Raw genomic sequence first — 26,225 nt, forward strand, 5'->3', positions numbered from 1 at the left:
TAAAGATGTTAACAAATAATTGTTCATAAATGTTAAAACGGACAATACTTATTATTTTTATAATGAAATTCTTTTATTAAAAATATAATCGATGTTTTCCGATCATCGTGATTAGTTGGATAATAAACTATATAAATAGTGATGGGATTACTTATTTGAAAAGGCTTATAAAATGGATAAAGTTGCTTAATACTAACGTTATAACCAAAAATAATTTTCCTTCAAAATGTAATTGATGTTTTCCCATTTTCCACCGTTACATCATGATTAATTTGACGATTAATTATATGGTGGAATTACTTATTGAAAAGACTTATAAAACATATAAAATTACTTAGAATAGACAATTATTATTATTATTATAATAAAAATATTTTTCATTAGAAATGTAATCGATACTTCCCATCATTATATCATAATGGGACTGATAACAAATAATAAACGTAACTATGTGATTACTTATCAAAAGGATAAAATTCCTTAATTATAATAGGTTGTGTTTGGTTCTCAAAAAATACTAATAAAAAAAATAAAGAAAAATAGTTTTTTCATATTTACTTGTCTTATAAAAAAACATAAAAGAAAATTAAATATAATTAAAATCTTATGTATATTTAAATTATTTAATTTTTATATTAATGAGTTAAAATAAATAAGATAAATTTGAAATAATAAATAAAAATAATTTATCGACTTTTAATCTATATTTTATTTTTATTTTCTTTTATTTTTTTTATATTTTCTCTCTTATATTTTCCTTTAGATTTTTCGAGAACCAAAGATAACCTAAGTGTTTTAATTAAATCATAGTTAATTTGATGTATATCCCATACCCTTATCCATGATCATAGAAACAATTAGATTGAACAAAGACTATTTGATGAGTCATCAAAGAGCAAAACAATATACATTGGATTCTCCAAGAAACGAACCGAAAGCGCATTCTCGTTTTGCCTTCAATAATTTGCAGATTGGAGTAAGCATTTCCTATTAATTCCCGTGTCTATCTCGTCTCTCATCGAGTGTAAAGACTAAAATCAAAATTCTCATTTTTAACATTTGTATGAACTTTCGGTTTTTCTTAGATTAGTTTTGTTCTTGTTTTTATTATAATGATCCTCCTACTTCCCATATGAAGTCCATGCCTAACATCTCGTTTACTGGTGTGAATAGTTGGCAATTTTATTTTCAAACAAGCATGCATGTTCAAATTCCTGTATTTTGGCTCCAAAGTCCAAACCACACAATTCAAAATCTTGCAACAGTGTGAAAAGCCGCTCTCTATATAGACCCAAGTTCAACACCTCTCCCAGGATCATAAACTTGAATTTCCCTCCGGCTTCCGCCATTGGCAAAATGCCCAGAAAATACATGCGACAGTCTGAAGAGGCCCATGCACAAAAATATCCTGAAAAACTCATAATACTTTTTGAAAAAGGTTGAAGGAATATTGAATCAAACATGTGGGAACGGGAATTGCTTGTGAAAGAAAAAGCTTCCTGCCTCCCACATAAGACCAACTTGCAAAAGCACAGAATAAAATTCAGAAGCCTACTACCATCTCTTCCACTCATAAAGCACACTCGTCTCACAAACCAATCTCCCCATGACAACACTCACCATACGAAAAGATAATGGCGTCAAAGAGAAGGGTCTTGAAGCTTTTGGGCAAAACTAGGGGTTTCATCCATTGATTCAAAGAGAAAATCCTAAAAGAAATAACATTAAGAGTTTCAAGAAGTACAATGTTTTCAATTCCTGACTCCTCCCTAAACATGAACAAAAGAAAGAAGAGGACTTCTAAACCCACATTACATACAAATGGAAAAGGGCGTAGCTGCAATGGTTAAGCCTTCTTGGGAGACTTAGTGGCCTTGGAAGGTGACTTGGGCTCTTTGGTAGCCTTGTCTGTCTTCTTTGGCAAGAGTACTGGGTTGATGTTGGGGAGAACGCCTCCATGAGCAATGGTCACTCCAGAGAGCAGCTTTCCTAGTTCCTCGTCGTTTCTTACTGCCAATAGAACGTGCCTTGGAATGATCCTGTTCTTCTTATTGTCCCGAGCTGCATTTCCAGCCAACTCTAGCACCTGTTTTCATTCATCCCAGTAAGCATTAACACCGAATGAGCTCAGATTGGATAAAATAAAGTAGTAAAAATAGCTGAAAATTCAGTCCGCTTTTTTCTCAACTATAAAAAGATTTTGTTCTTGTTCGGTTGCTGAGAAAATCCTTCTTGTTTTTTGGATTTAGAAAGCAATAAAAAGCTTGGCTCAGCCCAGCCAGCTAAAGTCACTACGCTGGGATCTGCCGAGGTCAGTGCCTTGCCATCCGGGTCGCGAATAGCAGAAAATCTATGTTCCAAAATTAAATTCTTCAACGAATTCAATCCACCAACCCAAAAAAAACAGGTTCCTTCAAACGAAACCCTAACCACAGACCAAAGCAAGAAAGGTCCCAACCAAAACCCTAAACACAGATCTGAACATAAAAACTGAAAAAAGAGTAAGATAGAGTAATACTTCTGCAGCCAGGTACTCAAGCACGGCAGCCAAGTACACTGGAGCACCAGTCCCTACACGCTGGGAGTACCGGCCCTTCTTCAGGTAACGGCCAATCCTTCCGACCGGGAACTGCAAACCGGCCTTAACGGACCGAGACACTGGCTTCTTCTTGGGACCACCACCCTTCCTTCCACCGGCCCCCTTCTTAACTTTTCCGGTAGACTCCATTTCTCACAGTTTCAGACTTCGGCGGCGGCGATGAGTGTGATCGGGAATAATGGATCTGAAGTTATCGGAGAAAACGGTCTGAATGGCTGAGGACGTGGTGGCACATTTTTTTATAGTAGTCTTGGCCGCACCTGGTTTGACGAACCATTGACGGAAGTCGTTGGATTTAATTTAATCGACGGTTGAGGATGATTCAAACCGCGATCCTTGTACTTCAAAATGGACCAATGACGAGCGAGTATGAATTTAAATTATGACCCTTTCTTAAGCAGCGGGCGCCACAGCTTTAACTTTTTTCCCGCTTCTATTTCACCACCTCCTATCACTTCTTTTCTTTTTTCCTTTTTTTTTCTTTTAATGCAGTAAGTCAATTTTTCAATTGAGTTGATTATGACTTTACATATATAGTTATATCATATACAAATTACAAAAAATAAATAAATTTCTTAAAATCAATAAAATAATTCACAAATGATATTTATAGAATTTCCTAAGAATATGAAAATTAAATATTTACAAAAATTCCTAAGAATATAAAGAGTAAAATACTAAAATTAGACAACTTTATCCTTGTTATGCCACCTCTCAATGTGGTGGTGCATTAGTGATACCAATTGTAGCTCAAACATGTCGAAGACCCTATCAAAATAGAAGTTTGGTGAGGGTACCCACAAGTTGATTTGACAAAAACATATGTAAAACTTGAGGCTAATTGCTTTAAACCTTATCATGAAAATAAATTGCAATGTGTTTTATATAAAAGGAAAATATGAAACTATTAAACTGATAAGTAATTTCAATGTCAACACAACAAATAACTAATTAAGATCGCAAGGAAATTTCAAGTTCATGATGAAAAATGTTTTATCCAAAATAGTAAGGATGACAATAAAATGAGTTTTTTCAAGTACCTCCACCCTACCCCTAATTAGACAAGTTTGATATAAAGATAAGCGAGTATAGGGTAAGATATGAGAAATTTTTTAAAGATTGAGATGGATTCGAGTATAACTTTGTCTCGCCCTAATTATATAAAATGCTAAATAAAAATTATTTTAGTTGATTTTTTTATTTTTCAACTTTTTAAACATATACAAAATATCATTTTTTATAAAAATAAATTATAAATACTTATAATATTTATATTTTAGACATTCATATTATGTTTAATAAAATTTTAAAATAAAATAAAATAATTAAATAAGATGAAACAGGATGGGTATGAGAATTTCCTCCACTCACTCTGTTTAATTTCCTTTTTTTTTTTTGCGAGGAATGTGTTGATACCTCGCGCTCCTGGTGTTCCACGTAGTTGCCAAATGGATGGATGCGCGATCTCAACCAAAATAGGTTCTTGATTCAATCGTTATACCTGCAAAAGGCGTCCGGACAGGGTGTCCGGACGCACCCTCCAATGGTTTTGTTAGTCATGGTTAGAGAGGGAGATATAAATCAGTTGACTTTTTTACTAGGTATCAAGCGATTACCTTCCTCTTCGTATGAAGGTTTATATATAGTGCCAGGAATATTGTTCCTCTCATTAATGGTAGGGAAATATTTTATGTTATCATGATAATATTTAGATGGCAGCAGGGTCATCACCACTCTACGGGCGGCTGTCAGAAACTGTGGTAGGTGATGCGGCTATCAGAGATCGTGGGAAGTGATCATGTAGAATGATCGTGGGAAGTGACTTGTTGTCACCTCAACCCGTCCTTTCACTCTGCAGGTGATGGGACGTGGGTCATGGCTGGTTGTTGTGATAGCATGTAAGACTCACTTTACTTTAGTCAATGATCCGGACAATTATATCCGGATAGCCTATGTTGGTTATCCGGATGTATTGTGGAGCGGACGCATTTATGGAAGTCGTTCGGATGTCTATGCTTTGTAAGCGTTGTTTGCTCTTCCTTGAGGCAGTCCGGATATAAAAGGTGCGCCATGTGTGCTTTATAGGAAGGTCCGGATGAGGGTGACCCGGATGACAATGCGTGCCATTTGTCACTGTAAGATGCGTGTCACGTGTCACTGCAAGATGCGTGTCACGTGTTCTCAGAGGGTGGGGTCCCTACAGAATGGAATTGATATAAATAAATAAGATACAATAAGTATAAAGATAATCCATCCGAAGCCTTTCTCATTGTCATCCCTATACAATATCTTAGAAATAGTGGAAGGAATGGCTCAATGCTAAGTCCTATGGATGATTGGGCTAGAGACAACTACTTCTTGTAACTCCATGAGATGGGATTGTGCCCCATATATGCACTTGTAGAAGCATGATCATAAGAATTGTTGGGCAACCCTATATTGGATAAGGCATGAAGAGACAAAAAAGGCTTCATGAAAGAAAAAGCCCATGATCAACCATATCATGCAAATGGTGAAGTATCCACTTAACAACAGTCCAATGTCCTCCTATGGTCGGTTTTATGCATAAATTGTGAGAACTTATTAATAATAAAGGCAATATTGAGTAAGAGAAAGATGATGTAAGCCCTCAACAACTTGTCTATACTTGGTAACATTCATGAACGATTAGTCATCATTAAGAGAAAGAACTTGATTCACTGGAAAAGGGTATAGACTTCCTTAGCTTGAAACAAGTGTAAAATATCATGGATATACCTTTTTTTTTAAAAAAAAAAAAGAAGTAAATTTCAACACCAAGAAAATACAAAAAAAGGTCTTAATATTTTTGATAGAAAATCAATTAGTAAATTGTTGAACAAACTTGCTAAGAACTTGAGCTATATTACCTATCAGAACAGTATCATTTGCATAAACAATGAGGTAAAGGATAAAAACATCATTATTGTAGATGAAAAAAGTTGTATCAAGTTGAAAGTTAACAAAATTTGTGGAAAAAACACATTCTTTCCATACCAAGCTCATAGAGCTTTTTTCAACTTACACACATGATTGAAATTAACGAAGCCTAACAATTAAGTCATAAACACATTTCCCTTCAAGTGGTTAAAAAGGAAGACATTGTTGACATTAACTTGATGAAAAAGTTAATCGCATGAGAGCGTTACACCTAATATAAATCTAATTATGGTTGGATTTATGATGATGCTAAAAGCATCATGATTATCAATACCAGGTCATTGATGAAAGCCTTTGGACAAATGTCTCTCCTTGGACTAATCAATGGCCTTGTAAGTAGTCTTTTTTTATATGAAAACCCCATTTGCAACCTATTCCTATTATTTACATGTATTCTTCACATCTCAAATAATAATAATAATAATAACAATAACAACAACAATGAGGTGGTATAGGAACAATTTATTTTAAGTTTTAAATTTCTAAATATATCTAAAATATAAATTTGTAATTTTTTATTATTTATTTTTTGAGAAATAGTTTTATTTATTTTATATGCATCAACAAAGAGTAAATGAAAAAAAAAAATTATTTTTATTTAATTACATATAAATCAAGGTAAAGTGGAACAAAGTAATACCTGAACCTAACCGTGTAAAAAAATAAAAACACACATCACACATACACACAAACTTGGCCTTAATTCGTTTATCATTATCCCGAACATATCCTATTAGAGGTGGATTGGGACCCAAAAAAATATCCACTTTAATGTCATGCTCCACTTGTGCATCACCCTCCATTAAGTACGTATTTATAGCACACCATAAAAAAAAAACAATAAAAAACTCACAAGTAAGCCCTCATATTTACATCTTCTTCCAATAATTATTATTTGGTTGATTGAAGCCCAATCGAGCCTTAAAAACATTAATGGTCACCTACAAAGTATTAAATGCTCCAACAATTACCTAATCGGAATTTAATCGATTAAGGCTTTTTGCTCGATTTTTAGTAAGGATGACAACAAGGCAGGTTTAAGACGTGTCACCCTCATCCCAACCTCATCCCATTTATTTATATCTATTCTCATCCCCACCCATAAAAAAATTAAATAGGGTAGGGCGGGTATAGTCCTACCTAGTTTAATTTTTTTCAACTTTTTCAATTTTTTGATTTTTAATTTTTTAAAATTTATTATAAATAAATATAATTTATAAATAAAAAAATATTATAAATATTATAATTGATTTTTTTATGAAAAAAATAATATTTTATTTATGCTTAAAAAGTTGAAAAAAAAAATCAACTAAACTAATTTTTATTTAAAATTATATATAATCGGGACAAGGTGAAACAAAGTCATACTCAAACATGCTCTGAACCCGACTCAGGTTATTAAAAACTTTTCAAGTCTGTCCTAAACTCATTTATCTTTATCTCAAGCTCTTCCTATTAAGGGCGTGGTACGGAAAGTACTCGAAACATCCAATTGTCATTCCTAGTTTTTGGTGCCCAAAATGTTTTTCTATAAATTAGAGAGTTCCCTTGCATTTATTAAACAAAAAAGAACACTCACATTAAATTATTTTTCATTTACTCTCTCCAAAGTTTCTCCATTCAAGTGCATTAAATCTTTCATTAGCAATTTTTTTAGTCCACCCATTTGATATCATTCTAATTACTTCTTTTGTATTGACTTGTACTATGATAGAGCGTGTTAAAATCTCTCATCTTTATTCAAATTTGGGGCTTTGAAACTTCAAGTTGGTGAAGATGAAATTTAGTGCATATATAGAGCCATGAATTCAAATTCATAGGGTTGAATATGCTTGGTTTGGAGCCTTGATTAGTGAAACCCTCACTCAATAAATAGATAAAAAAGAATGGATATATGCAAGATAACCGAATTCTCAGTCTATTATTTATTTACGTGTTTCAATAATTGCTTGTTTATTATTTTATTCACTAATTTCATAAAGTTTTTAATCACACAATTCCTCCCCCACTTGAATGTTTTTGTTAATTAACTACCCTTATTTCATACTATTAATATTCTAAGTTCGTATGAATTATACATTCAAAATCGACTGTCTAATCATCATAATCACCTTAATACAAGTCCATTTTATGAGATAACCCATGCATTAAATTTGATCTCACCCAAATTCAACATCCACTACATCATCATTCAATTACAGTTCTTATAAATTTTTGTAACACTCTATAATTAGATAATTACTTTATATTAAGCTAAATATCGCAATTTTGTTATATTATGTCATTTTGAAATAAATATTTTATTTTTATCCCCTAATGCATATAATCATTTATAAAAATATTAAACAATTATTAGAAAAGTTTTAATGACATTGCCTCTTTTATTATTTATTAATATTATCATGAAATTTTTAATCATTAATATTTTATTAATATTTCAATGGCACTTGTTGCCGCATCGGGTGCATGACCACCACAAGTGTGCAAACCCGAGACTCAACACGTAGGACGCGTGTCAACTACTATTGGATGGCCCTACCTTCCATTGTCGCCACGCTTGATTATCAACACGTGGTGACCGCCTAATGGCTAGGGCCAATTTATACGGAGAAAGACGATTCCTCTATTCTCTGAGACATCTCTCCCCAATACGCGCAGTCTCTATTTTATTATTTCATCAATATATATAGAGATAAATATATTCAGATATTTCCCTTATATCATCTGCCCTAGATTTTCTCTTTGCCATTTCTGTGAACCCCCTCGATCATCTCCGATCGTTTCCTAGAAACCATGGTGAGTTCTTAGGTTTTGACCGTACGACTTCTCTTTGTTAGGTTTTATTTTGATGGATTGTTTTTCATGATTTATTAGATTTTCATTGAATTATATCTATTTCTGGTCTTTGGTATGTGATCTGTGACTCTGAGGATATATTTACTTTACTCTTTCTTCTTGGTTCTTTTCCGATGTCGATTCGCCCTAATTGCGGATGGTGGATCTCTGAGTATCTGTTGTGATGGTGACTAACATTTGGATGATCTTTTGATTTGTTAGACTGAGTTTAAGGGTTCGCTCTCCGTTTGGTTGCTGAGAAAATGGAAAAAAAAATTGTAAAGTTTTAGTGTTTCTGTTTGAGAAACTCACCATTGACTAAGCCTAATATTTGGATTAGGCGGAGTACTTTTTCCTACATTTTCTTGGCAACCAAAAGGGAGATCAGTGATGAGCGAGCAAGGGCTCTGCCATTACTGTCTTGCTTTTCAGATTCAGATTGATCCATTATTTGTCTTTAGATTTTTAGTTTTTTGTTTATTTATAAGAGATTTGAATGGTGTAAGATGAATTATAATCAAATTTGGTTACTTTGATTGTCTTTGTGGTGGATAGGAATGGCAATGGGGCGGGTTCAGGATGGGTCACCCCCATCCCAACCCTGCCCTGTTTATCAAACACAATTCCCATCCCCGTCCCGTTTAAAAAATTAAACCGGGCGGGGCGGGTATGGGAAATTCCCAAACCCACCCCGCCCCGCCCGATTTGCTTTTTTTTTTTTTAATTACATTAAAATAAATATATTTTATAAATAATAAAATTATTATATTTTTTATAACTTATTTTATTAAAATTTTTATTATTATCTATATATTAAAAATAGTAAAATAAAATTTTAAATTAATTTAATTTTAAAATTAATTTTATATGTAAACGGGGCGGGGCGGGACAAGATAGGGCAATACCCGAACCCGCCCCGGGTTAAAAAAAATTTCATATCCGTCCCAAACCCGTTTATTAAATTTAAACCCCGTCCTATTAAGGGCGGGTACCTGAAAAACCCGTCCCGTTGCCATCCCTGTGGTGGATGAGCTTATGCAAGTCTGATTTTTTGTATTAGTTGATGGGATTTGTGTTCCATTGGGATTTCATTTGATTTTTAGCTCTGATTTACTCTTTTAAAGGGGGCCGCTTTGTTGCTCTATGTGATACAAAATTAGTCATTCAGCGTTTGATTGCTGGAAAAATACAGGAATATTAAAGAAATAAGAATATTGAATTTTAAGATTTTTAATTGTTTGGGGAATGTGGGAAAAACATGCCTAGTATGCTTCATGTTTTATATGTTGTACTCGTAATAAGATATGTATTATTTACAACCAGACTTCATGGTTGGACACAGGCAATAGATTTGCCAAAATGTTTTGAGAGTGATTTTATATACATTTTTAAGGCATTCAAGGAATGTGAGTGTATCTTCTTCAGTTGCTGCCACAAATTTCTCTGAATGAGTACAGATGATTGTTTAAGGTATTGTCATATTATATTTGCAATATAATTTCCACTTTTCAACTAAGTAATTTAGTGTAGAGCCACTTGGGATATCTGTCCTTTTGCTATGTTTTGCTTGTATTCATCAACTTTCATTCCTTTGCCATTATTTTTGGTTGGGCCTGCTGCATGCTGGCTTTGGATGACAGTATTAGTCTCTCTCAGCTTCCTTATGATTTCAGGTATAAGATGTAGGCAAGGAAGAATTTAGCTTGCTGCTATTTGTTTTGACAATCTATTTTAGCTACTTATACTTAGTCTACACTCATGTTGCTTCTGAAAGAAGAAATATTTCTAGTTTATTAGTTATTGGTGTTTTTACATTTGACCTAGTTTTGTCAATGAAGAGAATGCATCATCTCAAATGTATCAATTCTAATTTATTTATCTATTTTCTTCCTAATTCTTGTTGGTGGTTTGACTTTATCATGAACAAACTTAATGGTCTACCACATACTTGGTGGTTCATGACCAGATCAGTCTGCTTACTTGTGCTTATATGTGGGCCTATGGCCCCATATATCCAGATATACTCTTTGGTACACTGAAATCCACTTTATTTATGCATTGTTAACTCTTAGGGGGAGGTACTACCATATGACACCATGTTCTAAAAAAATGACAGGGACAAATAATGACAAAAGTTGTATTCTCAAGCCAAAAAGGAAAGCCAGGAGTTATGGATTGTACGAAAACTCTTGAAAGTATTACTTCATATGGTTTAAGTAGGAGAAGAAAAAAATTTAGCTTTGACCAAACTTTTCTCTCATTTTTCTTTTTTTTTTGGGTGTGTGTGTTTAGGGATTTGGGTTTATAGTGCTTTGATGAGGGGTGTCCTTATCTTTTCAATTCCTAGCAAAACCAGTATCCAAACTGTTCTTGGGGTTTGTTGTCTTTAGTTAAATTTTCTATCTCCTTTCTGTCCTTCAAAACTATGAAAAAAATAGGACTTTTTTAAATAGCATGTAAATCACAGTTGATTTTGGGTAAAATTGAGTCAGAGCCAGGGAATATAAAGGTTCTTATCTTTTTAGGAGATCGAATCCTTCTTGGTCATTATAACTCATTGCTGGCAACGTGTAACTGAGTTTGAAATTAATGTAAAACAAAATTACTAAGAATTTCATGTTCTTCATTCTAATTCCTGGAGTAGCACATCAAAAGAACCTTCCGTCAGTTCCCCTCTTCTGCAAAAGTGCAAAATGCCTGTTTTGAGTAACATGTTCTTCAGTTCAATTTCAGGAGGTGCACATTGAAATAATCATCCATCAGTTTCCCTTTTCTGCAAATGTGCAAAAATGCATGGTCTGTTTTGACTGGGTTGCCTGTTGTCCCTGTCATCTTGATTGTGTAGGATTTAAGTTGGACTCTTTGTAGTTGTTGATCCATTCCTTAGTCAATTGGGTTTTAAAACATTGACCTGATGCAAGCATACTTGTAGACTATAGCATATTATGCATAGTGTTTTTCATTGCGTTTGAGCTTATTTGAAATTTAAAAAAATGCCCTAACTTTGATGACCTTTTGAAAAATATTATATAAATTAATTCATATGCAATGTAAAGGACAGTGGATGTGTAGGAACTCCACAAATTATTTCATTCTCGTTACGTTTTATTAAGAAATTGGGCAAGTTCTAACAAGAGCAAATAGTTGGTTATACAGTAACATGATAATTTCCAAGATGGTATTTTCTTTTCTTTTCTTTTTTAATGGGAAAATGGAAAAACATGTATTAAAAGTGCCTAAAGGAGGTATTTTTATGGTATTTATCGATATAATTGAGGGCCGGTGCCCTAGAGCAATTCATTGCGTGTCTATATTAAAGGGGGGTTTGACATTTGGGTTTGAAAGGTTTCACTACTTGGACTGAGGATCTTTGCATAAAGATCCTGTGAAAAACACCCACACCAAATTCACCTCAGAATTAACCTTTTGTACTGGTGTTTCATGCACGTGCATGCAAGTATTGGTGGGAGGAGAGTAATTAGTGAGGATTCAGCTCTGATCTATTTCTTATGAGCCATAATACATGCTTCATAGTGCAAATGATACCACAAATGAAGAAACATTGCCTATAAATCAACCTTTGGATTCCTCCTCGCTGAATAAGTATTTTGGGGTAAATTTTGATATATATTAAAAATAAAAAATAAAAAACCTGAGGTAAGTCAGTTTTATCTGGAATTGGTTAGCAGATTTGTGTTACTTTTAGAAACCTTTGGGGGGTCATAGTTTGCTCCAGTTCTGTGGGTTCAAAGAAATTTCTCTGTTTTTAGTATCATCTTTAATACATATTTTCATTTTTGTCCTATGCATAGGCTAATGCGGCGTCAGGTATGGCTGTGCATGATGACTGCAAACTAAAGTTTTTGGAGTTGAAGGCAAAAAGAACTTACCGCTTCATAGTGTATAAAATTGAGGAGAAGCAAAAGCAGGTTGTTGTGGAAAAGGTTGGTGAGCCAACTCAAAGCTACGAGGACTTTACAGCAAGCCTTCCTGCTGATGAGTGCCGATATGCTGTTTATGATTTTGACTTTGTGACAGAAGAGAATTGCCAGAAGAGCAAGATCTTTTTCATTGCATGGTAAAAGTATTTCACTCTTCTTATAAGCTCTGTAATCTAATTACTGTTGTTTATGTGTTATTTTACTGCTTATAAAGGTCGCCTGATACATCGAGGGTGAGAAGCAAGATGATTTATGCAAGCTCCAAGGACAGGTTCAAGAGAGAACTAGATGGTATCCAAGTAGAGCTGCAAGCAACTGATCCAACTGAGATGGGTCTTGATGTTATTAGAAGCCGTGCCAGCTAAATACAAGTCTCCTATGCTGCAACGGGGAGTTCCTCCATTCTCTCTGCTTTACTTTTAAGTGAGATGTTAATAGTTTGTGGGGCAGTGAAGCTGACTGAACTATGATATTGGTTTGTTGTCCAAGTTACCTTACAGTATTTTCTTCATCTAGAACAATTCACTGTTTTCATTTATATTTTATAATTTGGCTGTGTGGAAATTATGGGTGTCTGCTTAAGGATATGTCTACAAGTACATGTGTATCATTGTCTGGGGATACACAGTACCTTTTGGTTTTTGATGACTTTGAAAATGGATGTTTTTGACCATTTTGAGCCCTGCTGTGTTTACAAAAAGGGCTGACTACCATACTTCCGGAGCTAATTTGGTTGGTGTGGTATTCACTTCATTAGAAATGATATAAATTGGGTGGTGTAATGCATTTACATGCTTTTCAGTTATGTTGTTTAAATAATATTCCTTTTTGTTATTCATGAAAGCTCGCCTTTTTCCCATGAAATAAGCCAATTAGAAATATATTGTTGTAGATGTGGAATTTCTGGTTTTGTGATGGGAATCTGTAGGCAGCCATTTCTTCTCTAGCTTTCAATTCAGAAGAATATGGTGGAAGTGAAAGTGGAAGATGTTTTATTCAGCATGGTAGCTAGGCCTTGCCATACTCTATATAATGTGCAGGAAGAAACTCTGCCAATTGAGTTGGAATGGTTAACTGGTGGTCCATTTCCCTTATTTGGACAAATGACTGTACTTTTTTAAGATTTCAAATATGATAATATTTTGGACAAAAATGTTTGAATAGTTTTCTTATCCGTATCTGTGGCCATATTCAGAGAATGAAAATGTGAAATCTATTTTTATTTATTGTATTTGGATGGGTTGTTACAAATGAGAATGAGAATATATCTATGTTGCTGAATACAGGTTGTGCTTTGGCTCTGTCGGCTGCATTCAGCCTGCTTAAGCAGTTTTTAGCTACTTTTCTTGAGCTCTTTGCTCCAGTCATTTTCAGGACTCGTTAAGGTGGCAGTAAAGTAAATGGTGAGCCACGGCTGCATTCAGCTTGCTTAAGCAATTTTTAGCAACCTTTCTTGAGCCCTTTGCTCCAAGTTATTTTCTGGACTCATTAAGGTGGCAGTAAATTAAATGGTGAGCCAATATCCTATCTCCAACTTGGGTGTTCTGTCCAGTACTGGGTTTTCAAAGCACCATATATGATTTCTTTACTCTCAGTTCCTTTGTCTGCCAAACAATATTATCTCAGAAGAAACTAGAGATCAAGTTCACCAGCATTTGAAAAAATAAAATTTTCATATATTTGACCCACAATCAACTGCAATAAGGGAATCATCACAGTATGAAATCGACAAAGAATGCAACTATTTTTTTTTTTTTTTTTCTGAAATGAGCTGGTTCCACCCCAAAACTCTCAAGGCTTCTCCATCACTCTGACACGAACCACACTCTAACTTCAGTTAAATATCCTGACAAAAATAAACTTACGTTAGGTACTATCTAGGTTGAGTAAAAAAGTAAACCAAAAACAACAAACAGAAAACAAGTTCCCCTAAATAAAAATCATAGACAAGGTGGAGATGAATTCTATCATCTCTCCAACTTTTTCCAAGCACTGGACCATTAAAAACATGTTCTTTTAACGGTTGTCATGGGGTTGACGTGTGCAAAGTTTGAATGAATCAGGTGCATTGGTTATAAAAATATCAACCCAAATGCTAAAACCAAGGCAAGTTGAAAGGGCAAACAACCAATTAAATAGACCCAAAGCCACATATTTTTGCTAATTGCTTTGTAGACATCAGTGGAAATCCACTTGTTTGCTGGTTTGGCGTGAGTTGAGAATTTCCATCCTGACCTCAAAGTGAGTTTGACACAAATCAGATACATTGATTAATGGATTTTGCGTCAACCTTCTAACCCACCCAACCTGTCCACTCCCCATGTTGTACCCTAAACATGGAGTACAAGGGAATAAAAGGGAAAATCTACAAATGACACCGAGACAATTAACTAAAGAATCAGAGTGAACAACTCAACAAAAAGCACCAGTTTAATTTGCAAGAAAAACTATCATTACAACACTATCAAAATAAAAGATCTATGTACAACCAATTTACAGCTCCAATTGGGAGATTTAAATGTCAACTGTCAATTGCTTACTCCACGTTGCTAATGAATAAATCAACCACGAGTTTCTTCTCAGCTTGAGGTTGGTCATTTTTCAGAACCAACACATTACATTCCTCCTTCCCATCCTACTTTACAAGGTTGAATTAGAGTACAGAACAAAATGTCCAGTTACCCCTCAACTAGCAATAGAGATGGTTAGACCTAGTGGCCAAGCCCATGATGAAAATTACAACTTGGAAACATCCTGGTTCTTGCCCAGAGTCAGACAGAATCCTCACTGAGATTAACCACAACCTGAAGCATATGGAAACATTGTTTCAGTGCCTATTCACCACATAGGATGCAGTCATCTTTCGAGCATAACTAATCAGCAGTGGATGAGACCGAACTCATCAAACAAGTTCCATGAATGAGGGAATTGTATGTAGCCCGATTTGGCTTTACACCCCTTCGCATCATGTCATCACGCAATTCAAAAGCCTTGGTGAGTTCTCCAGTAACACAGCAACCATATATCAAAAAATTATATGCTACTGTATCTGGATTCACACCCCTGTTCAACATGGACTCCCAAAGCTTAATAGCTTCCTTTAAATCACCCCTTCTACAGTACTCATATATAATTGTAGAATAACTTATACAATCAGGGGAAATGCCACTATCTATCATATTAACAAGAACTTCTGCAGCCTCCTGAATCCTACCCAACTTGCAGAAACCCCGAATAAGTATATTATATGTGACAGTGTTGGCTAAAAACCCTTCAAGCAAAACATCATGCAGCTGTATAGCTTTCTCTATATTTCCTTCACTGGTGAGGTAATCAAGGAAACAAGCATACGTATTCTGATTTGGGAGTGAGTTACTAGCCAGCATTTCCCTACAAAGAAGCTCAGCTTTATCCATAAGTCCTATCTTACACAAGCCATTTATCAAGGCAGTGTATGTCACAACATTTGGAAGGCATCCTTCACTGACCATTATATCCCAGAGCCCAAATGCCATCTTAAGATTTCCTGCTTTAGCATTGGCATCGATCATAGTTGTGTATAATACATTATCAGGCCTCAATCCTTGATCATGCATCTGCTTCAAAAGATCAATTATGCTTCTTCTGTCCTGTTGTCTCAAAATTCCATAAATAAGTACAGAATAACAAACAAGATCCATGGCCACACCTCTTCCCAACATCTCTCTGCAAGCATCCAATGCATCATCCAATCTTCCTTCTTTGCAATAACCATGAAGAAGTGCACTAAAACACATCTCGTTTAACTTCTGCTGTTCTCCTTGAAGATCATTCATGAATTCTCTGGCTTCAGACACTCTACCCGTGGAACAAAGTCCACTAATCAGAGGCCGATAGGTATATGTATCTGGTACAAGACCCTTCTCCACCATTTCATCAAGTAGTTCAAAAGCTCTCACAGTGTTACCTTCCTTACAGTGCCCTTCAATCAAAACATTATATGTTACTTCATTTGGAATGACATTCCATTCCACCATTTCACCAAATAACTTATTTGCTTCGGCCATTCTATTTGCATGGCAAAGACCTGAAATAAGTGCAGTAAAGGTGTAAGTGTTGGGTGAGATGCCCTTTCCAGTCATCTCATGGTAAAGCCGGAATGCATTATGCAATTCTCCTTCCTTGCAATACCCACTTATCAATGATGTATAGATTACCACATTTGGCTTCAATCCATTAGCAATCATCTCATCAAAAAGAGACTTTGCTGCACGCAACTTCCCCAACTTGCAATGCCCACTTATCAAAGAACTGTAGGGATAAACGGTTGCTTTTATCCCAACCTCAGTCATTTTACCAAGGAAATGGAGTGCTACATCTAATTTTCCCCTTTTGCAAAATGAATCAATTAAAATAGAATAGGTAACATCATTGGGAAACAAACCTTTATGACCCATATTATTAAAAAGTGACTCTGCTTCATCCAATTTCCCATCTTTACACATAGAATTAATCAATGCATTGTAAACAAACAAACTAGGAGCAACCCCAAATTTCTTGACCTTGTTAACTAAATCAAAAGCACTTCCAATATTTCCTTTCTTCCTCAATCCGTCAACAAGGTTGGACACAGCAGCCTCACTTGGAACAAATCCAAACTCAATCATTTCATTCATCATTTCTTCACCAGCCTCAAATTCTTCCACTTTGCATAACCCGAGAACCAATGTGCAATATGTACCCACGTCAGCCCTCAATCCCTTGTAACTCAACAAATTCTTAATCTCAACGGCCTCCCAAACTCTTTGGTTCTTGCATAGGCCTCGGATGAATACATTATACGTTGCAACACTCAAATCACACCCACTTGACTCCATCCGTCCAATCACTTCCCTAGCCCTAATAAAATCCTTCAATTCACACAAACTTCGCACCACCGCAGTATAAACATAAACATCAGGCCGAAGACCGGAGCTCACAATCTCATCAAACAAATGCAAAGCCATACGAAACTGCCTAATCCTAATCAACCCATTCAAAACTCCACTCAAGGTCCTAATTTGGGGCAAAATTCCACAATCCATCATGAGCCTGACGACCACAAGACCGTCTAATTCCCTTCTGTTCTGCACGTACGTTTGTATCAACAAATCAAATCCTAGGGTTGTTGAAAAATTGCATTTTCTATACGAATCCAGAAAAGACTCAAAAAGTCCCTCGGGATTCAGTCCGCGAAGGAGGAGGGTTTGCAAGAGCGAAGACGCAGGCCAGTAGAGATTGGACTGAACCAAGGCGTGGATGAGGATGCAAAACGACGTCGTTGAGTGGTCGAAATTCTTATGCAATCCTAAGAAATTGAAGAATCTTAGGGCTAATCTTGAATCGTCAAGGGTTTGGATAAGTACCTTTTCAACATGGTGCGGCTTGAGCGTCTGGGATATGAAGCTGTTGTTTAATGCCACTCGCCAGCTCTGGTTTCCACGCACAATGTCTGTTAGACATGCCACGAATTGTGAGTCTGGGGAGGCACAAAAGGTTCTTTGTTTTCTGAGGAAATTAGGGTTTGTGAGGTGGGGACGGTGACGTGCGAACTTCATCAGGTGCTCCAATCTGAAGTAGGGTTTAGGCCATGGAAATAGCAGACATGGGAGCTCCGAAGCCCGAACGACACTGCGATTCGATGTCTGGCAATGTGCGTTTTGGGGTGCGCCTCTGAAGCCGAAACGGTGCGTTTTGAGCCACCCCTCGTATTCACGAGATTAAAAAGATCTGGTTGAATAACGAACCTTGAGTTCAAATGCTCTTCATTTTTTAATTTAAAAATTTTATTTCTTCATTTTCAATTAATAAAAGTGAAAAATATTTTAGGTTTAAATGAAATAATTAAATATTTATTTTAAAATAAAATTACAGGCATTACAACTATAAAAAAAATATTGTTATTTTTTGTTCGATACAAATTTAACAAATATTTGAATAAATTATAAAATAAAAATTGTAATCAAATAGAAATACATAAAATAAATATGTAGTTTATAATAAATAAAAATAAAACATTACTTAATTATTTTGTCAAAATGATTTTAAAAAATAGAATTATGATTTTAATCATTTTCATCAACCCTTTGATAAAGGAGTTTAATTTAATATAATTCTCTGTTTTTTTTATAAAAAAAATCTTTTACATGAAATAACTAATAATAAAAATTTTGATCGAAAGAGAACGGGTTTTAATACATTATATTTGCTTTATTTTTGTTTGTAAGTATCTTTGTGTGTTGATAATTTTGGGTCAAAAGTAGTATTATGTTTTCGTAACTTAATTTCATTCCTCGAACTTTTGTTATTTCAAGTAGAATGTGATTGAAGATTGTTAAAAAATATGATAAGTGTTTTTAAGACAATGAATGATATCAAATATTACTCAATCAAGATTTTAACTTTTGTTATTTTGTTAAAATTTCAACTCGTAGTTTAATGGTGCAAAATTTTGTTTTTAAAACATTTAGATCAATTATTTATCCATCACACTAAAATGTAATAATTTATATTGTATCAAAAAATTCACAATCTCATATGATTGATTATAATTTGATCACATCTATGAAATCTTCAATTTTTTCAAACAAATATGAACCGTTTTATGAAAATTAAAACCCTATTTGAACATAAGGGTTTAACGACTATGAGAGCTATGAAGTCTTCTCTGAGCTTTTAAGATTTTTACATGTTTTAGGGATGTTTGAATTAACAGAAGAATTTGTGAATTTTGACATATAATTGTTTTTCGAATAAGAAGATTCCTTTTAAATGTAGGCAATCCATCGTGGGTTGCATTTCTACTCTCATAATTATTATTTTATAGGTAAAACTCAAATTTATTATTGTATGAATTCCAAAAAAGGGTAAGATCAAATTGGTTTGAATTTCAAGTACACTCTAAAGGTTTTTCACCTAAATATATTGGTGTTATTTGTTTGGGTGAATTCACAATATTCTAACAAACATCATAATTTTTCTACCATTTCTTTGTATAAAACTAAATAGGCAATATCAACTAGTAGCAATGCATAAATAAACTCATGTAGCAAAAAAATAAATCGTGTAAAACCACCAATGTAAAAGGAAAAACTACAAGATCTAGTACAGTTCAATCTTCCACTGTCAACAATAATGGGTTACACTTGTCTTTTCTAAAATAATCTTTAAAGGTTATCAAATACACTAAGAACATATATAACCTTGGATTATACAATCTCTATTGACAAAAACAAATAAAATTTGAGAAAGTATAAAAAAACGTCGTTATTGTTCACGGGCAGTAACATCAATTCCCAAGGTCAAAATTTGATATTCACCGTTCAGATCGTAGCTACTTGAGTTTCAAACCTCTCATCCAAATTTCAACTCGATTAGACCACAGATGAAGCGAGATTGACTTGTTGATGAAATATGTACAGAGAAATGCGTTTTTCCTCTATCTCTTCTATTATCTTTGTTTTTTCTTGATTTTTTTTAATGCAATTGACTTGGTTTCCAAGCATATGGGGCCCACTCCCTCACATATGAGGGAGCCCAACATTATTATCTCTTTACCTTTATCTAATATTTTCATTTATTTATCTTAACTTATGAAAATTTCAATGATTTAATATGTTGATTGATTAAGGCAATGAACTAAAATTGAATCATTTCATATTGGAATAATTAAATAATTTTTTATTTGATTTTAATGTTAATGATCACAAGATCACAAGAAAACATGTTTTGAATAAGTTAAAATGTTCTGTATATTTTGGTGGAAGGGCACCGACTCATTTACATGTTAATTGTACTAAATATCTTGTTGTGAGAGTGTTGTTACTTTTTATTTATTTGTTGGTAAGATTGAAAGAGAATATCAACTTTAAGTCACCTCATAGAAAAATTAGGTGAGTTAGCACTTATAAGATGAATCTCAATTAATTTTAAAAATATTTTTTTCACTCCATTTTAAAATGAAAAATAGTAATGTCATTATGTAGGATGAAGTCTTGAAAATTTATATTGAAAAGTAATGTTAAAAAAAAATGAGGTATTAATTTTTATTTTATTTTATTCAATTTATTTTTTTTAAAAATTAAAATGTAAAATTATTTTTTATATAGCATCTATTATTAATTTTTATTTGTAAAAAATAAAAATTAAGAAGTGTAGACAATAATGAAAACTTAATTTTCAGATTACTAAATTTTGAATTCGAATGAGTGTATCGTTATTCCGCTAAATGGATAAATTTGGAGGAAGAAAAAGAGGAAGAGGATCCTAATCGTTGCCACGATAACGAATTTTGTATTTCCTATTAGTTTTTGTTTTACCCGGTCTCCACGTCATCGATCCGCAACGGCAATATTTAACGAATAATTGGTGGCCACGTGTCACCGGACGACTACTTCTCATACTCCATTCTCTTGTGCGTGCTTTATAAGCCGTCGATTCTCACAATACGTCATCCAATACCAATGGCTATCCTTGAGCCATGTCATCGATCCGCACCTCTATTTTCTACCTAATCACAATCATCCCCTCACCTCTATAAATATCGAACCTAACCCCATCTATAACGCATCTTGCAAATCGCAACATCAATTTCATCCAAGCTTTTCCCTCTCCTAGTGTTTTATTCCCTCTAATTTTCGTTCCGATGGCGCCAAAGGCAGAGAAGAAGCCAGCAGAGAAGAAGCCAGCGTCGGAGAAGCCTACGGAGGAGAAGAAGTCTACGGTGGCGGAGAAGGCTCCAGCGGAGAAGAAGCCAAAGGCCGGGAAGAAGCTTCCCAAGGAAGGCGCTGCTGCCGGTGACAAGAAGAAGAAGCGGTCGAAGAAGAACGTTGAGACCTACAAGATCTACATCTTCAAGGTCTTGAAGCAGGTCCACCCCGACATTGGGATTTCGAGCAAGGCTATGGGAATCATGAACAGCTTTATTAACGATATCTTCGAGAAACTTGCTCAGGAGGCGTCGAGGCTTGCAAGGTACAATAAGAAGCCAACTATTACATCGAGGGAGATCCAGACTGCGGTGAGGCTTGTGTTGCCTGGTGAACTGGCTAAGCACGCCGTCTCCGAGGGTACCAAGGCGGTGACCAAGTTCACAAGTTCGTGAGTTAGGGTTAGGGTTAGTTTTCTGGGTTGTGAAGAATGGGAGAAAAATTAGGGTTGGTGTTATGCTTTTGCCGCTATCTCTCTCTTTTTAATGGTATGAAATGATTGTAAGATATTCATCTGTCTTAGAAATGGAAATGCTTTAACTTGTTAAATCGTTTTATTTTGTTTATTTTTGATTGTTTATTTATTTTTACATGGTTATTCATGATTTTGGTATTTCTTTCATAAATGGATTGGTGGCGGTGTGATATTTGCATCCCAATGAAATTTATGTCATGGATTAGCAGAGTATTTCAAACTAACTTGTCGGGCTTTTAAAACTAAGTAATATAAACACATCAGAAAATCGTTTGGTGGTCCAAATTTTGTATGCAAGTCGTTTCCTTTGTGGAGCTGTGTTTATAAACTCATGTGTCTTTAACAGAATCACTAATGGGCGGAGCAAAGAGGGTATGATGCATGAGTATTCTTGATGTTTTGAATGTTATTTACATTTATGCTCTTCTTCTGTAACTGAAGTTTGACTTAAGAAGGAAATTACCAGAAAGTTTCTGGCAAAAGTTATCTTTGTTACGTGTGTTTAATGTGTGAGACTGCTTTTGGTGCACCAACTATCTTGTTTAATATGTGTGAGACTGCTGTTGGTGCATCAACCATCTCTTTGTGTAGGTGGGTGACAATTACAGCCTGCTTCTGCTTCTCTGCTTCTTTGCCTTTTGCAGCTTCGGGAATTTGCATGATCAGGCGAATCTAATTTCAGGTATTTCTACTGTTATCTGTTTGTGACGGTGGAGATCCATATGCTATTTTTTATCCAAGGAGATGGATTACTTTAATCCATTTTGGATGAATTGGCACTCCATCTAACCATGTGGATCCGGATGATCATGTTGAAGTCAGGTTAGCATGTTCCACAAGATTCCTAGTCTGTTTAGACTGTATTGTTCAATGCTTAAAAATTAATTTTTGCTATCTCTATAAGTGATACAGATGACAATATGTGGAGTGCCCAGAATGTTAAGAACACACATACCTGACTTCAACATATAGGATCTTGATTCAGTTATATTCTCGTGTAAAACACTTATTTAGCTTTTTCTCAAGCATCCTGTTTTAAAAATCTTGCCATACGATTTTGATTCTGTTGTTATATTCTTGTAGCTACTTTTTTTTTTTTGATAGGTAAATAAGAATTGTATTAAAAGAAAGAAAGTATAGATGTCGTATACGAAGAAAAAAGGATGAAAAGGTGTGAAGACACAAAAACCTGCTACCGTACCCTATCGTGAGCCTATCCAATCCACAAAGTCTAACAATGATAAAGATCCACCCTCAATGTACAATCTAACCCAATCCCAAAATAGATACAAAAAAGAATTTTTAATTGTTCGATCCATGCTTTCAAAGTTGTCAAAAGCCCTTCTATTTCTCTCCCGCCATAAAGCCCAAAACATACACAACGGCCATAAAGCCCAAAACATACACAACGGAGTAGCTTTCCAAGTCGTCTTCTTTTTTTTCTATATGAAAAACTTAACACCCATTGAATGCCAAAAAGTGCAAAGATCATCTATCACAACAAACGAGCTTTCAAACAATGGATGACAATATGGTCAACTAGTTTCTTCTTCCTTACACAAGTAACAACTATTAGGAATCCTCCAACCCCTCTTTTTGAGTTGATCCAGAGTCAAAATCTTGGCCCAAGTTGCTTCCCAAGCAAATAGGCTAATTCTCGGGGGCACCCAAGAATTCCAAACAATACCATGGGGGAATGGTTCCACTCTCCTATTGGCCAAGGAGTAGAAGGACTTAACAGAGAAAGCACCATCCTTCGGAGGCAACCATACCATGGCATCATCGGTCTCCACAGACAAGGGGTGTGCTGATTCTAGTTGTTATTCAAGTAGTTCTAGTATGATAATATTAAATTTATCTTTTTTACCTGTGAAAATGAAGGCTTGTTGCTTGAGATGGTCAGATTATTGCTTAGATGGTAGAACATATTCACAGAATAACATAAAATAGGCATGCACAAACATTTCAAATGTAGAGGGGCATATGTACTTGAGATAGTTGGATATGAAAGCAACCAGAGTGTGCTTTCTCTTATACAGAGGAATAGATTGGGTTGGATCCACGTTGAATGATCTGGTACTTGTTCATGTAAATCTGAGTGGGCATGATAGGAGAAAGCAGTTGCAAATTTTTGTACGCTTAGCGCAATTCAAATTCACCTTGCCCTGTTTCTGCATTCATCTCTGGTGATCCACCCTCACCACTGTGCGCACCTTTGTGCCTTTCCAGTTCTGGCTGTCAGGGCTTCTCCCTCTGTTGCTGCTGGTTTTTTTTATTCACATAGGGCTAAACACGTCTCCCCTGTTAACTTTAAGGGAAAGCCCTTTGTTACCCTGTTTGCTTTCTTCCTCTCACAGAGCATGGGTTTATCCACTCCCATACTTCCCCAGCCCCAAATAATTGAGTAAACTGCTTGTTCAACTAGCCTGAAGGAGACCAGACTTCCAACAAAGAAACTTGCTTCGTAACCTTAGCATGTTTAGCATACTTAAAATGACTAAATAGAAAGAAAATCTATTATAGTATTGGTTGTTTGTCCTTATAAATTAATTTTTCTATGAGCTTCTAAAACAATGCTCTTAATCCAATGCTGATCTAGATGCTAATCCCATGTAAGTACTGTTGAAGGCCAATTTATCAGATTAGAAAGGTTAAGGACTGCTAAATTAGCTAACTCATTATTGAATGAAAATTTGCTGGATGTCTGATAGGCTGGACTGATCCTATACTTGCATTACCAGCCTAGGAGTTGCTCAACTTGTCCCAATGGAGTGTTGGAGCGGCCTGAGCCTTGAGGGGGCAGGTTTAGTCTTGTAGTGGGCATCTAGTTGTCACTGGATCCTGTAAGAAATGCATTCAAGCCTGTTAGATGGTGGGCTTAATTATTGATAAAAGAGATAAGCAGACTTTTGATGCAAATTCTTAGTCTAGCTGGGATGACCATTAAGTTGAAACTTGAAACTTGGAAAGTTACATGGACTCCAAATATTCACCATAGTTAAATAGGTATGCTAAAGCCAGTTCCTATATGCACACACACAAACCTATATTTGATCACTGATTCTTCAATTGTGGACAAGAGAAGAAAGTTTCAAGGAGGCTCATTTTATAGAAACTGCTTTGCAAACAACATGAAAAGATGCATAGTACGAAACACTGGATTCATGTGATTCGACATGATTGCCCATGTACACTCTAAACTTTGTACAATAGAGGGAAGAACTCTCTTTAAAAATGTATGAAAAAATTCATTGTATCTGATGAAAATTGTACTCTTAACTCTTGCTTCAGTCTAGACTTTTGTACAAATGAGGGGAAAACCTCTTTAAAAATGTATGAAAAATTCATTGTATCTGAAAATTTCATCTTGGAGCCATTACTTTCAACTTGATATTTGAATTTTTAGGTATCCCGCAGGGCCTCACCCCAGGCTTTGTAGATTTGTCTATTTTGGATACCTGCTTTTTCCTTGGGCAGTTAGGCCTTTCAAGTCTGTGCAGGAAACCTCATTACAAACATCAATATGACTTTTTATTGTTTGTTTGTTTAGAGTGGCTAAAAAAGTACTAAATTGTTGTTGTTGTTTTTAATTTTCTTTTGATTGATAAAACAAAAACCTAGATAAAGTGTCTAGCAAAAAAGGAGGTGCAATTGTAGCACCTTGGGGATTATACAGAGCGCGAACATGCAAAAAATAAAGACGTCCAGAAAAAAACCTATACAACCTATGCATGACCTGATTCCTCTATGAAATCCATAAGGGAACGGATAGCCCCCCGCCAAGGGATCTTTGCTCATTCAGAAAAGGTTTTGAAGGAAATAGTCTTTCAAGACTTCATCTGGACGCCTCCCTTCCCTGAAAATTCTGCTGTTGTGCTCCTTCCACATCCCATCAAAACAAGCACAAGGGGACTCAATCCACTTTAACATGTTTAGTTTATCATGTTGAACTCAATTGTGGGCTATGTTAATCGTTGCCTTATTTTCACATTATAATCTCATAGGTTTCTTATAAGGAATTCTCAATTCTTCTAATATTCTCTTCCACCAAATGAGTTGATAAATTCCATGCACAATATCTTTTATCCACACTTGATAGTGTGGATTTCGTAAACGATGATGGCGTCATTATCTTAATTATTATTGTATAATTTTACTTTCTTATAATTATTTCAATTTAAATAATATACAAATGATTTATAATGATGATATTATATTGATATTATGGTTCAACAATAATCCGATTTTTGAATCATGATACCATGACTTTTTTGGTTTGATAACCTGTTTAGAAAACAGGGGATGGTAAGAATTTTTTTTTTTAAAAGCAAAAAAATATATTTAAAAAAAAAATATTATAGATCAAATATGTATCAATTTAATTTTCATAAGGAATATTTAAAATTTTCATAAAAAATAATTAAAATAAAAAATTGCTTCCATGGAAGGGTTGTATTTAAACATTAAGTAATTATCTTTAAAAATATTTTTAATAAAAATACGGCTAATAAAAAACTATGAATAAACAGGCTTTATCTAATTATCCTGAATCACTTTCAAATAAATTCAACGTTCCAATCCAACAGCTACGTGAACCTTACAACGCATGTATGTCCTTTTACTGTCCAACTGGAAATCCGAATCCAGCTTTCTTCCTTCTCCTTAACCTCTTCCTGGTTCTTCTCAACTTC

General features: G+C 34.8%; 4 protein-coding genes across 4 annotated transcripts; 2 read left to right on the plus strand and 2 right to left on the minus strand.

Moving 5' to 3' along the window:
* Positions 1–1,662: 1,662 nt before the first annotated feature.
* LOC100241700 (histone H2A) lies at positions 1,663–2,822 on the minus strand. Its single transcript, XM_002284269.5, has 2 exons — positions 2,519–2,822; positions 1,663–2,086 (listed from the first exon to the last, which is right to left on the minus strand). The coding sequence occupies exons 1-2, from the start codon at positions 2,726–2,728 to the stop codon at positions 1,847–1,849; spliced, it is 450 nt and encodes a 149-aa protein (XP_002284305.1). The 5' UTR covers positions 2,729–2,822; the 3' UTR covers positions 1,663–1,846.
* Positions 2,823–8,042: 5,220 nt separating this feature from the next.
* LOC100246819 (actin-depolymerizing factor 2) lies at positions 8,043–12,897 on the plus strand. Its single transcript, XM_002284256.5, has 3 exons — positions 8,043–8,353; positions 12,205–12,470; positions 12,548–12,897. The coding sequence occupies exons 1-3, from the start codon at positions 8,351–8,353 to the stop codon at positions 12,696–12,698; spliced, it is 420 nt and encodes a 139-aa protein (XP_002284292.1). The 5' UTR covers positions 8,043–8,350; the 3' UTR covers positions 12,699–12,897.
* Positions 12,898–14,737: 1,840 nt separating this feature from the next.
* LOC100263886 (putative pentatricopeptide repeat-containing protein At5g59900) lies at positions 14,738–18,071 on the minus strand. Its single transcript, XM_002281300.4, has one exon. The coding sequence runs from the start codon at positions 17,907–17,909 to the stop codon at positions 15,207–15,209; it is 2,703 nt and encodes a 900-aa protein (XP_002281336.1). The 5' UTR covers positions 17,910–18,071; the 3' UTR covers positions 14,738–15,206.
* A 2,767-nt stretch (positions 18,072–20,838) lies between these two features.
* LOC100251955 (probable histone H2B.1-like) lies at positions 20,839–21,608 on the plus strand. Its single transcript, XM_002284241.3, has one exon. The coding sequence runs from the start codon at positions 20,996–20,998 to the stop codon at positions 21,452–21,454; it is 459 nt and encodes a 152-aa protein (XP_002284277.1). The 5' UTR covers positions 20,839–20,995; the 3' UTR covers positions 21,455–21,608.
* The last annotated feature ends 4,617 nt before the right edge of the window (positions 21,609–26,225 follow it).

This window comes from Vitis vinifera, chromosome 6, assembly GCF_030704535.1.
Source record: "Vitis vinifera cultivar Pinot Noir 40024 chromosome 6, ASM3070453v1".
Lineage (NCBI taxonomy): Eukaryota > Viridiplantae > Streptophyta > Magnoliopsida > Vitales > Vitaceae > Vitis > Vitis vinifera.

Excerpts from the sequence above, each read along its gene's own strand:
- LOC100241700 (XM_002284269.5), bottom strand. The coding sequence starts at position 2,728 with ATGGAGTCTACCGGAAAAGTTAAGAAGGGGGCCGGTGGAAGGAAGGGT. Across the intron at positions 2,087-2,518 it reads TTGAGTACCTGGCTGCAGAA|GTGCTAGAGTTGGCTGGAAA; the intron begins GTATTACTCTAT and ends GAATGAAAACAG.
- LOC100251955 (XM_002284241.3), top strand. The coding sequence starts at position 20,996 with ATGGCGCCAAAGGCAGAGAAGAAGCCAGCAGAGAAGAAGCCAGCGTCG.
- LOC100246819 (XM_002284256.5), top strand. Across the intron at positions 12,471-12,547 it reads AAGATCTTTTTCATTGCATG|GTCGCCTGATACATCGAGGG; the intron begins GTAAAAGTATTT and ends CTGCTTATAAAG.
- LOC100263886 (XM_002281300.4), bottom strand. The coding sequence starts at position 17,909 with ATGAAGTTCGCACGTCACCGTCCCCACCTCACAAACCCTAATTTCCTC.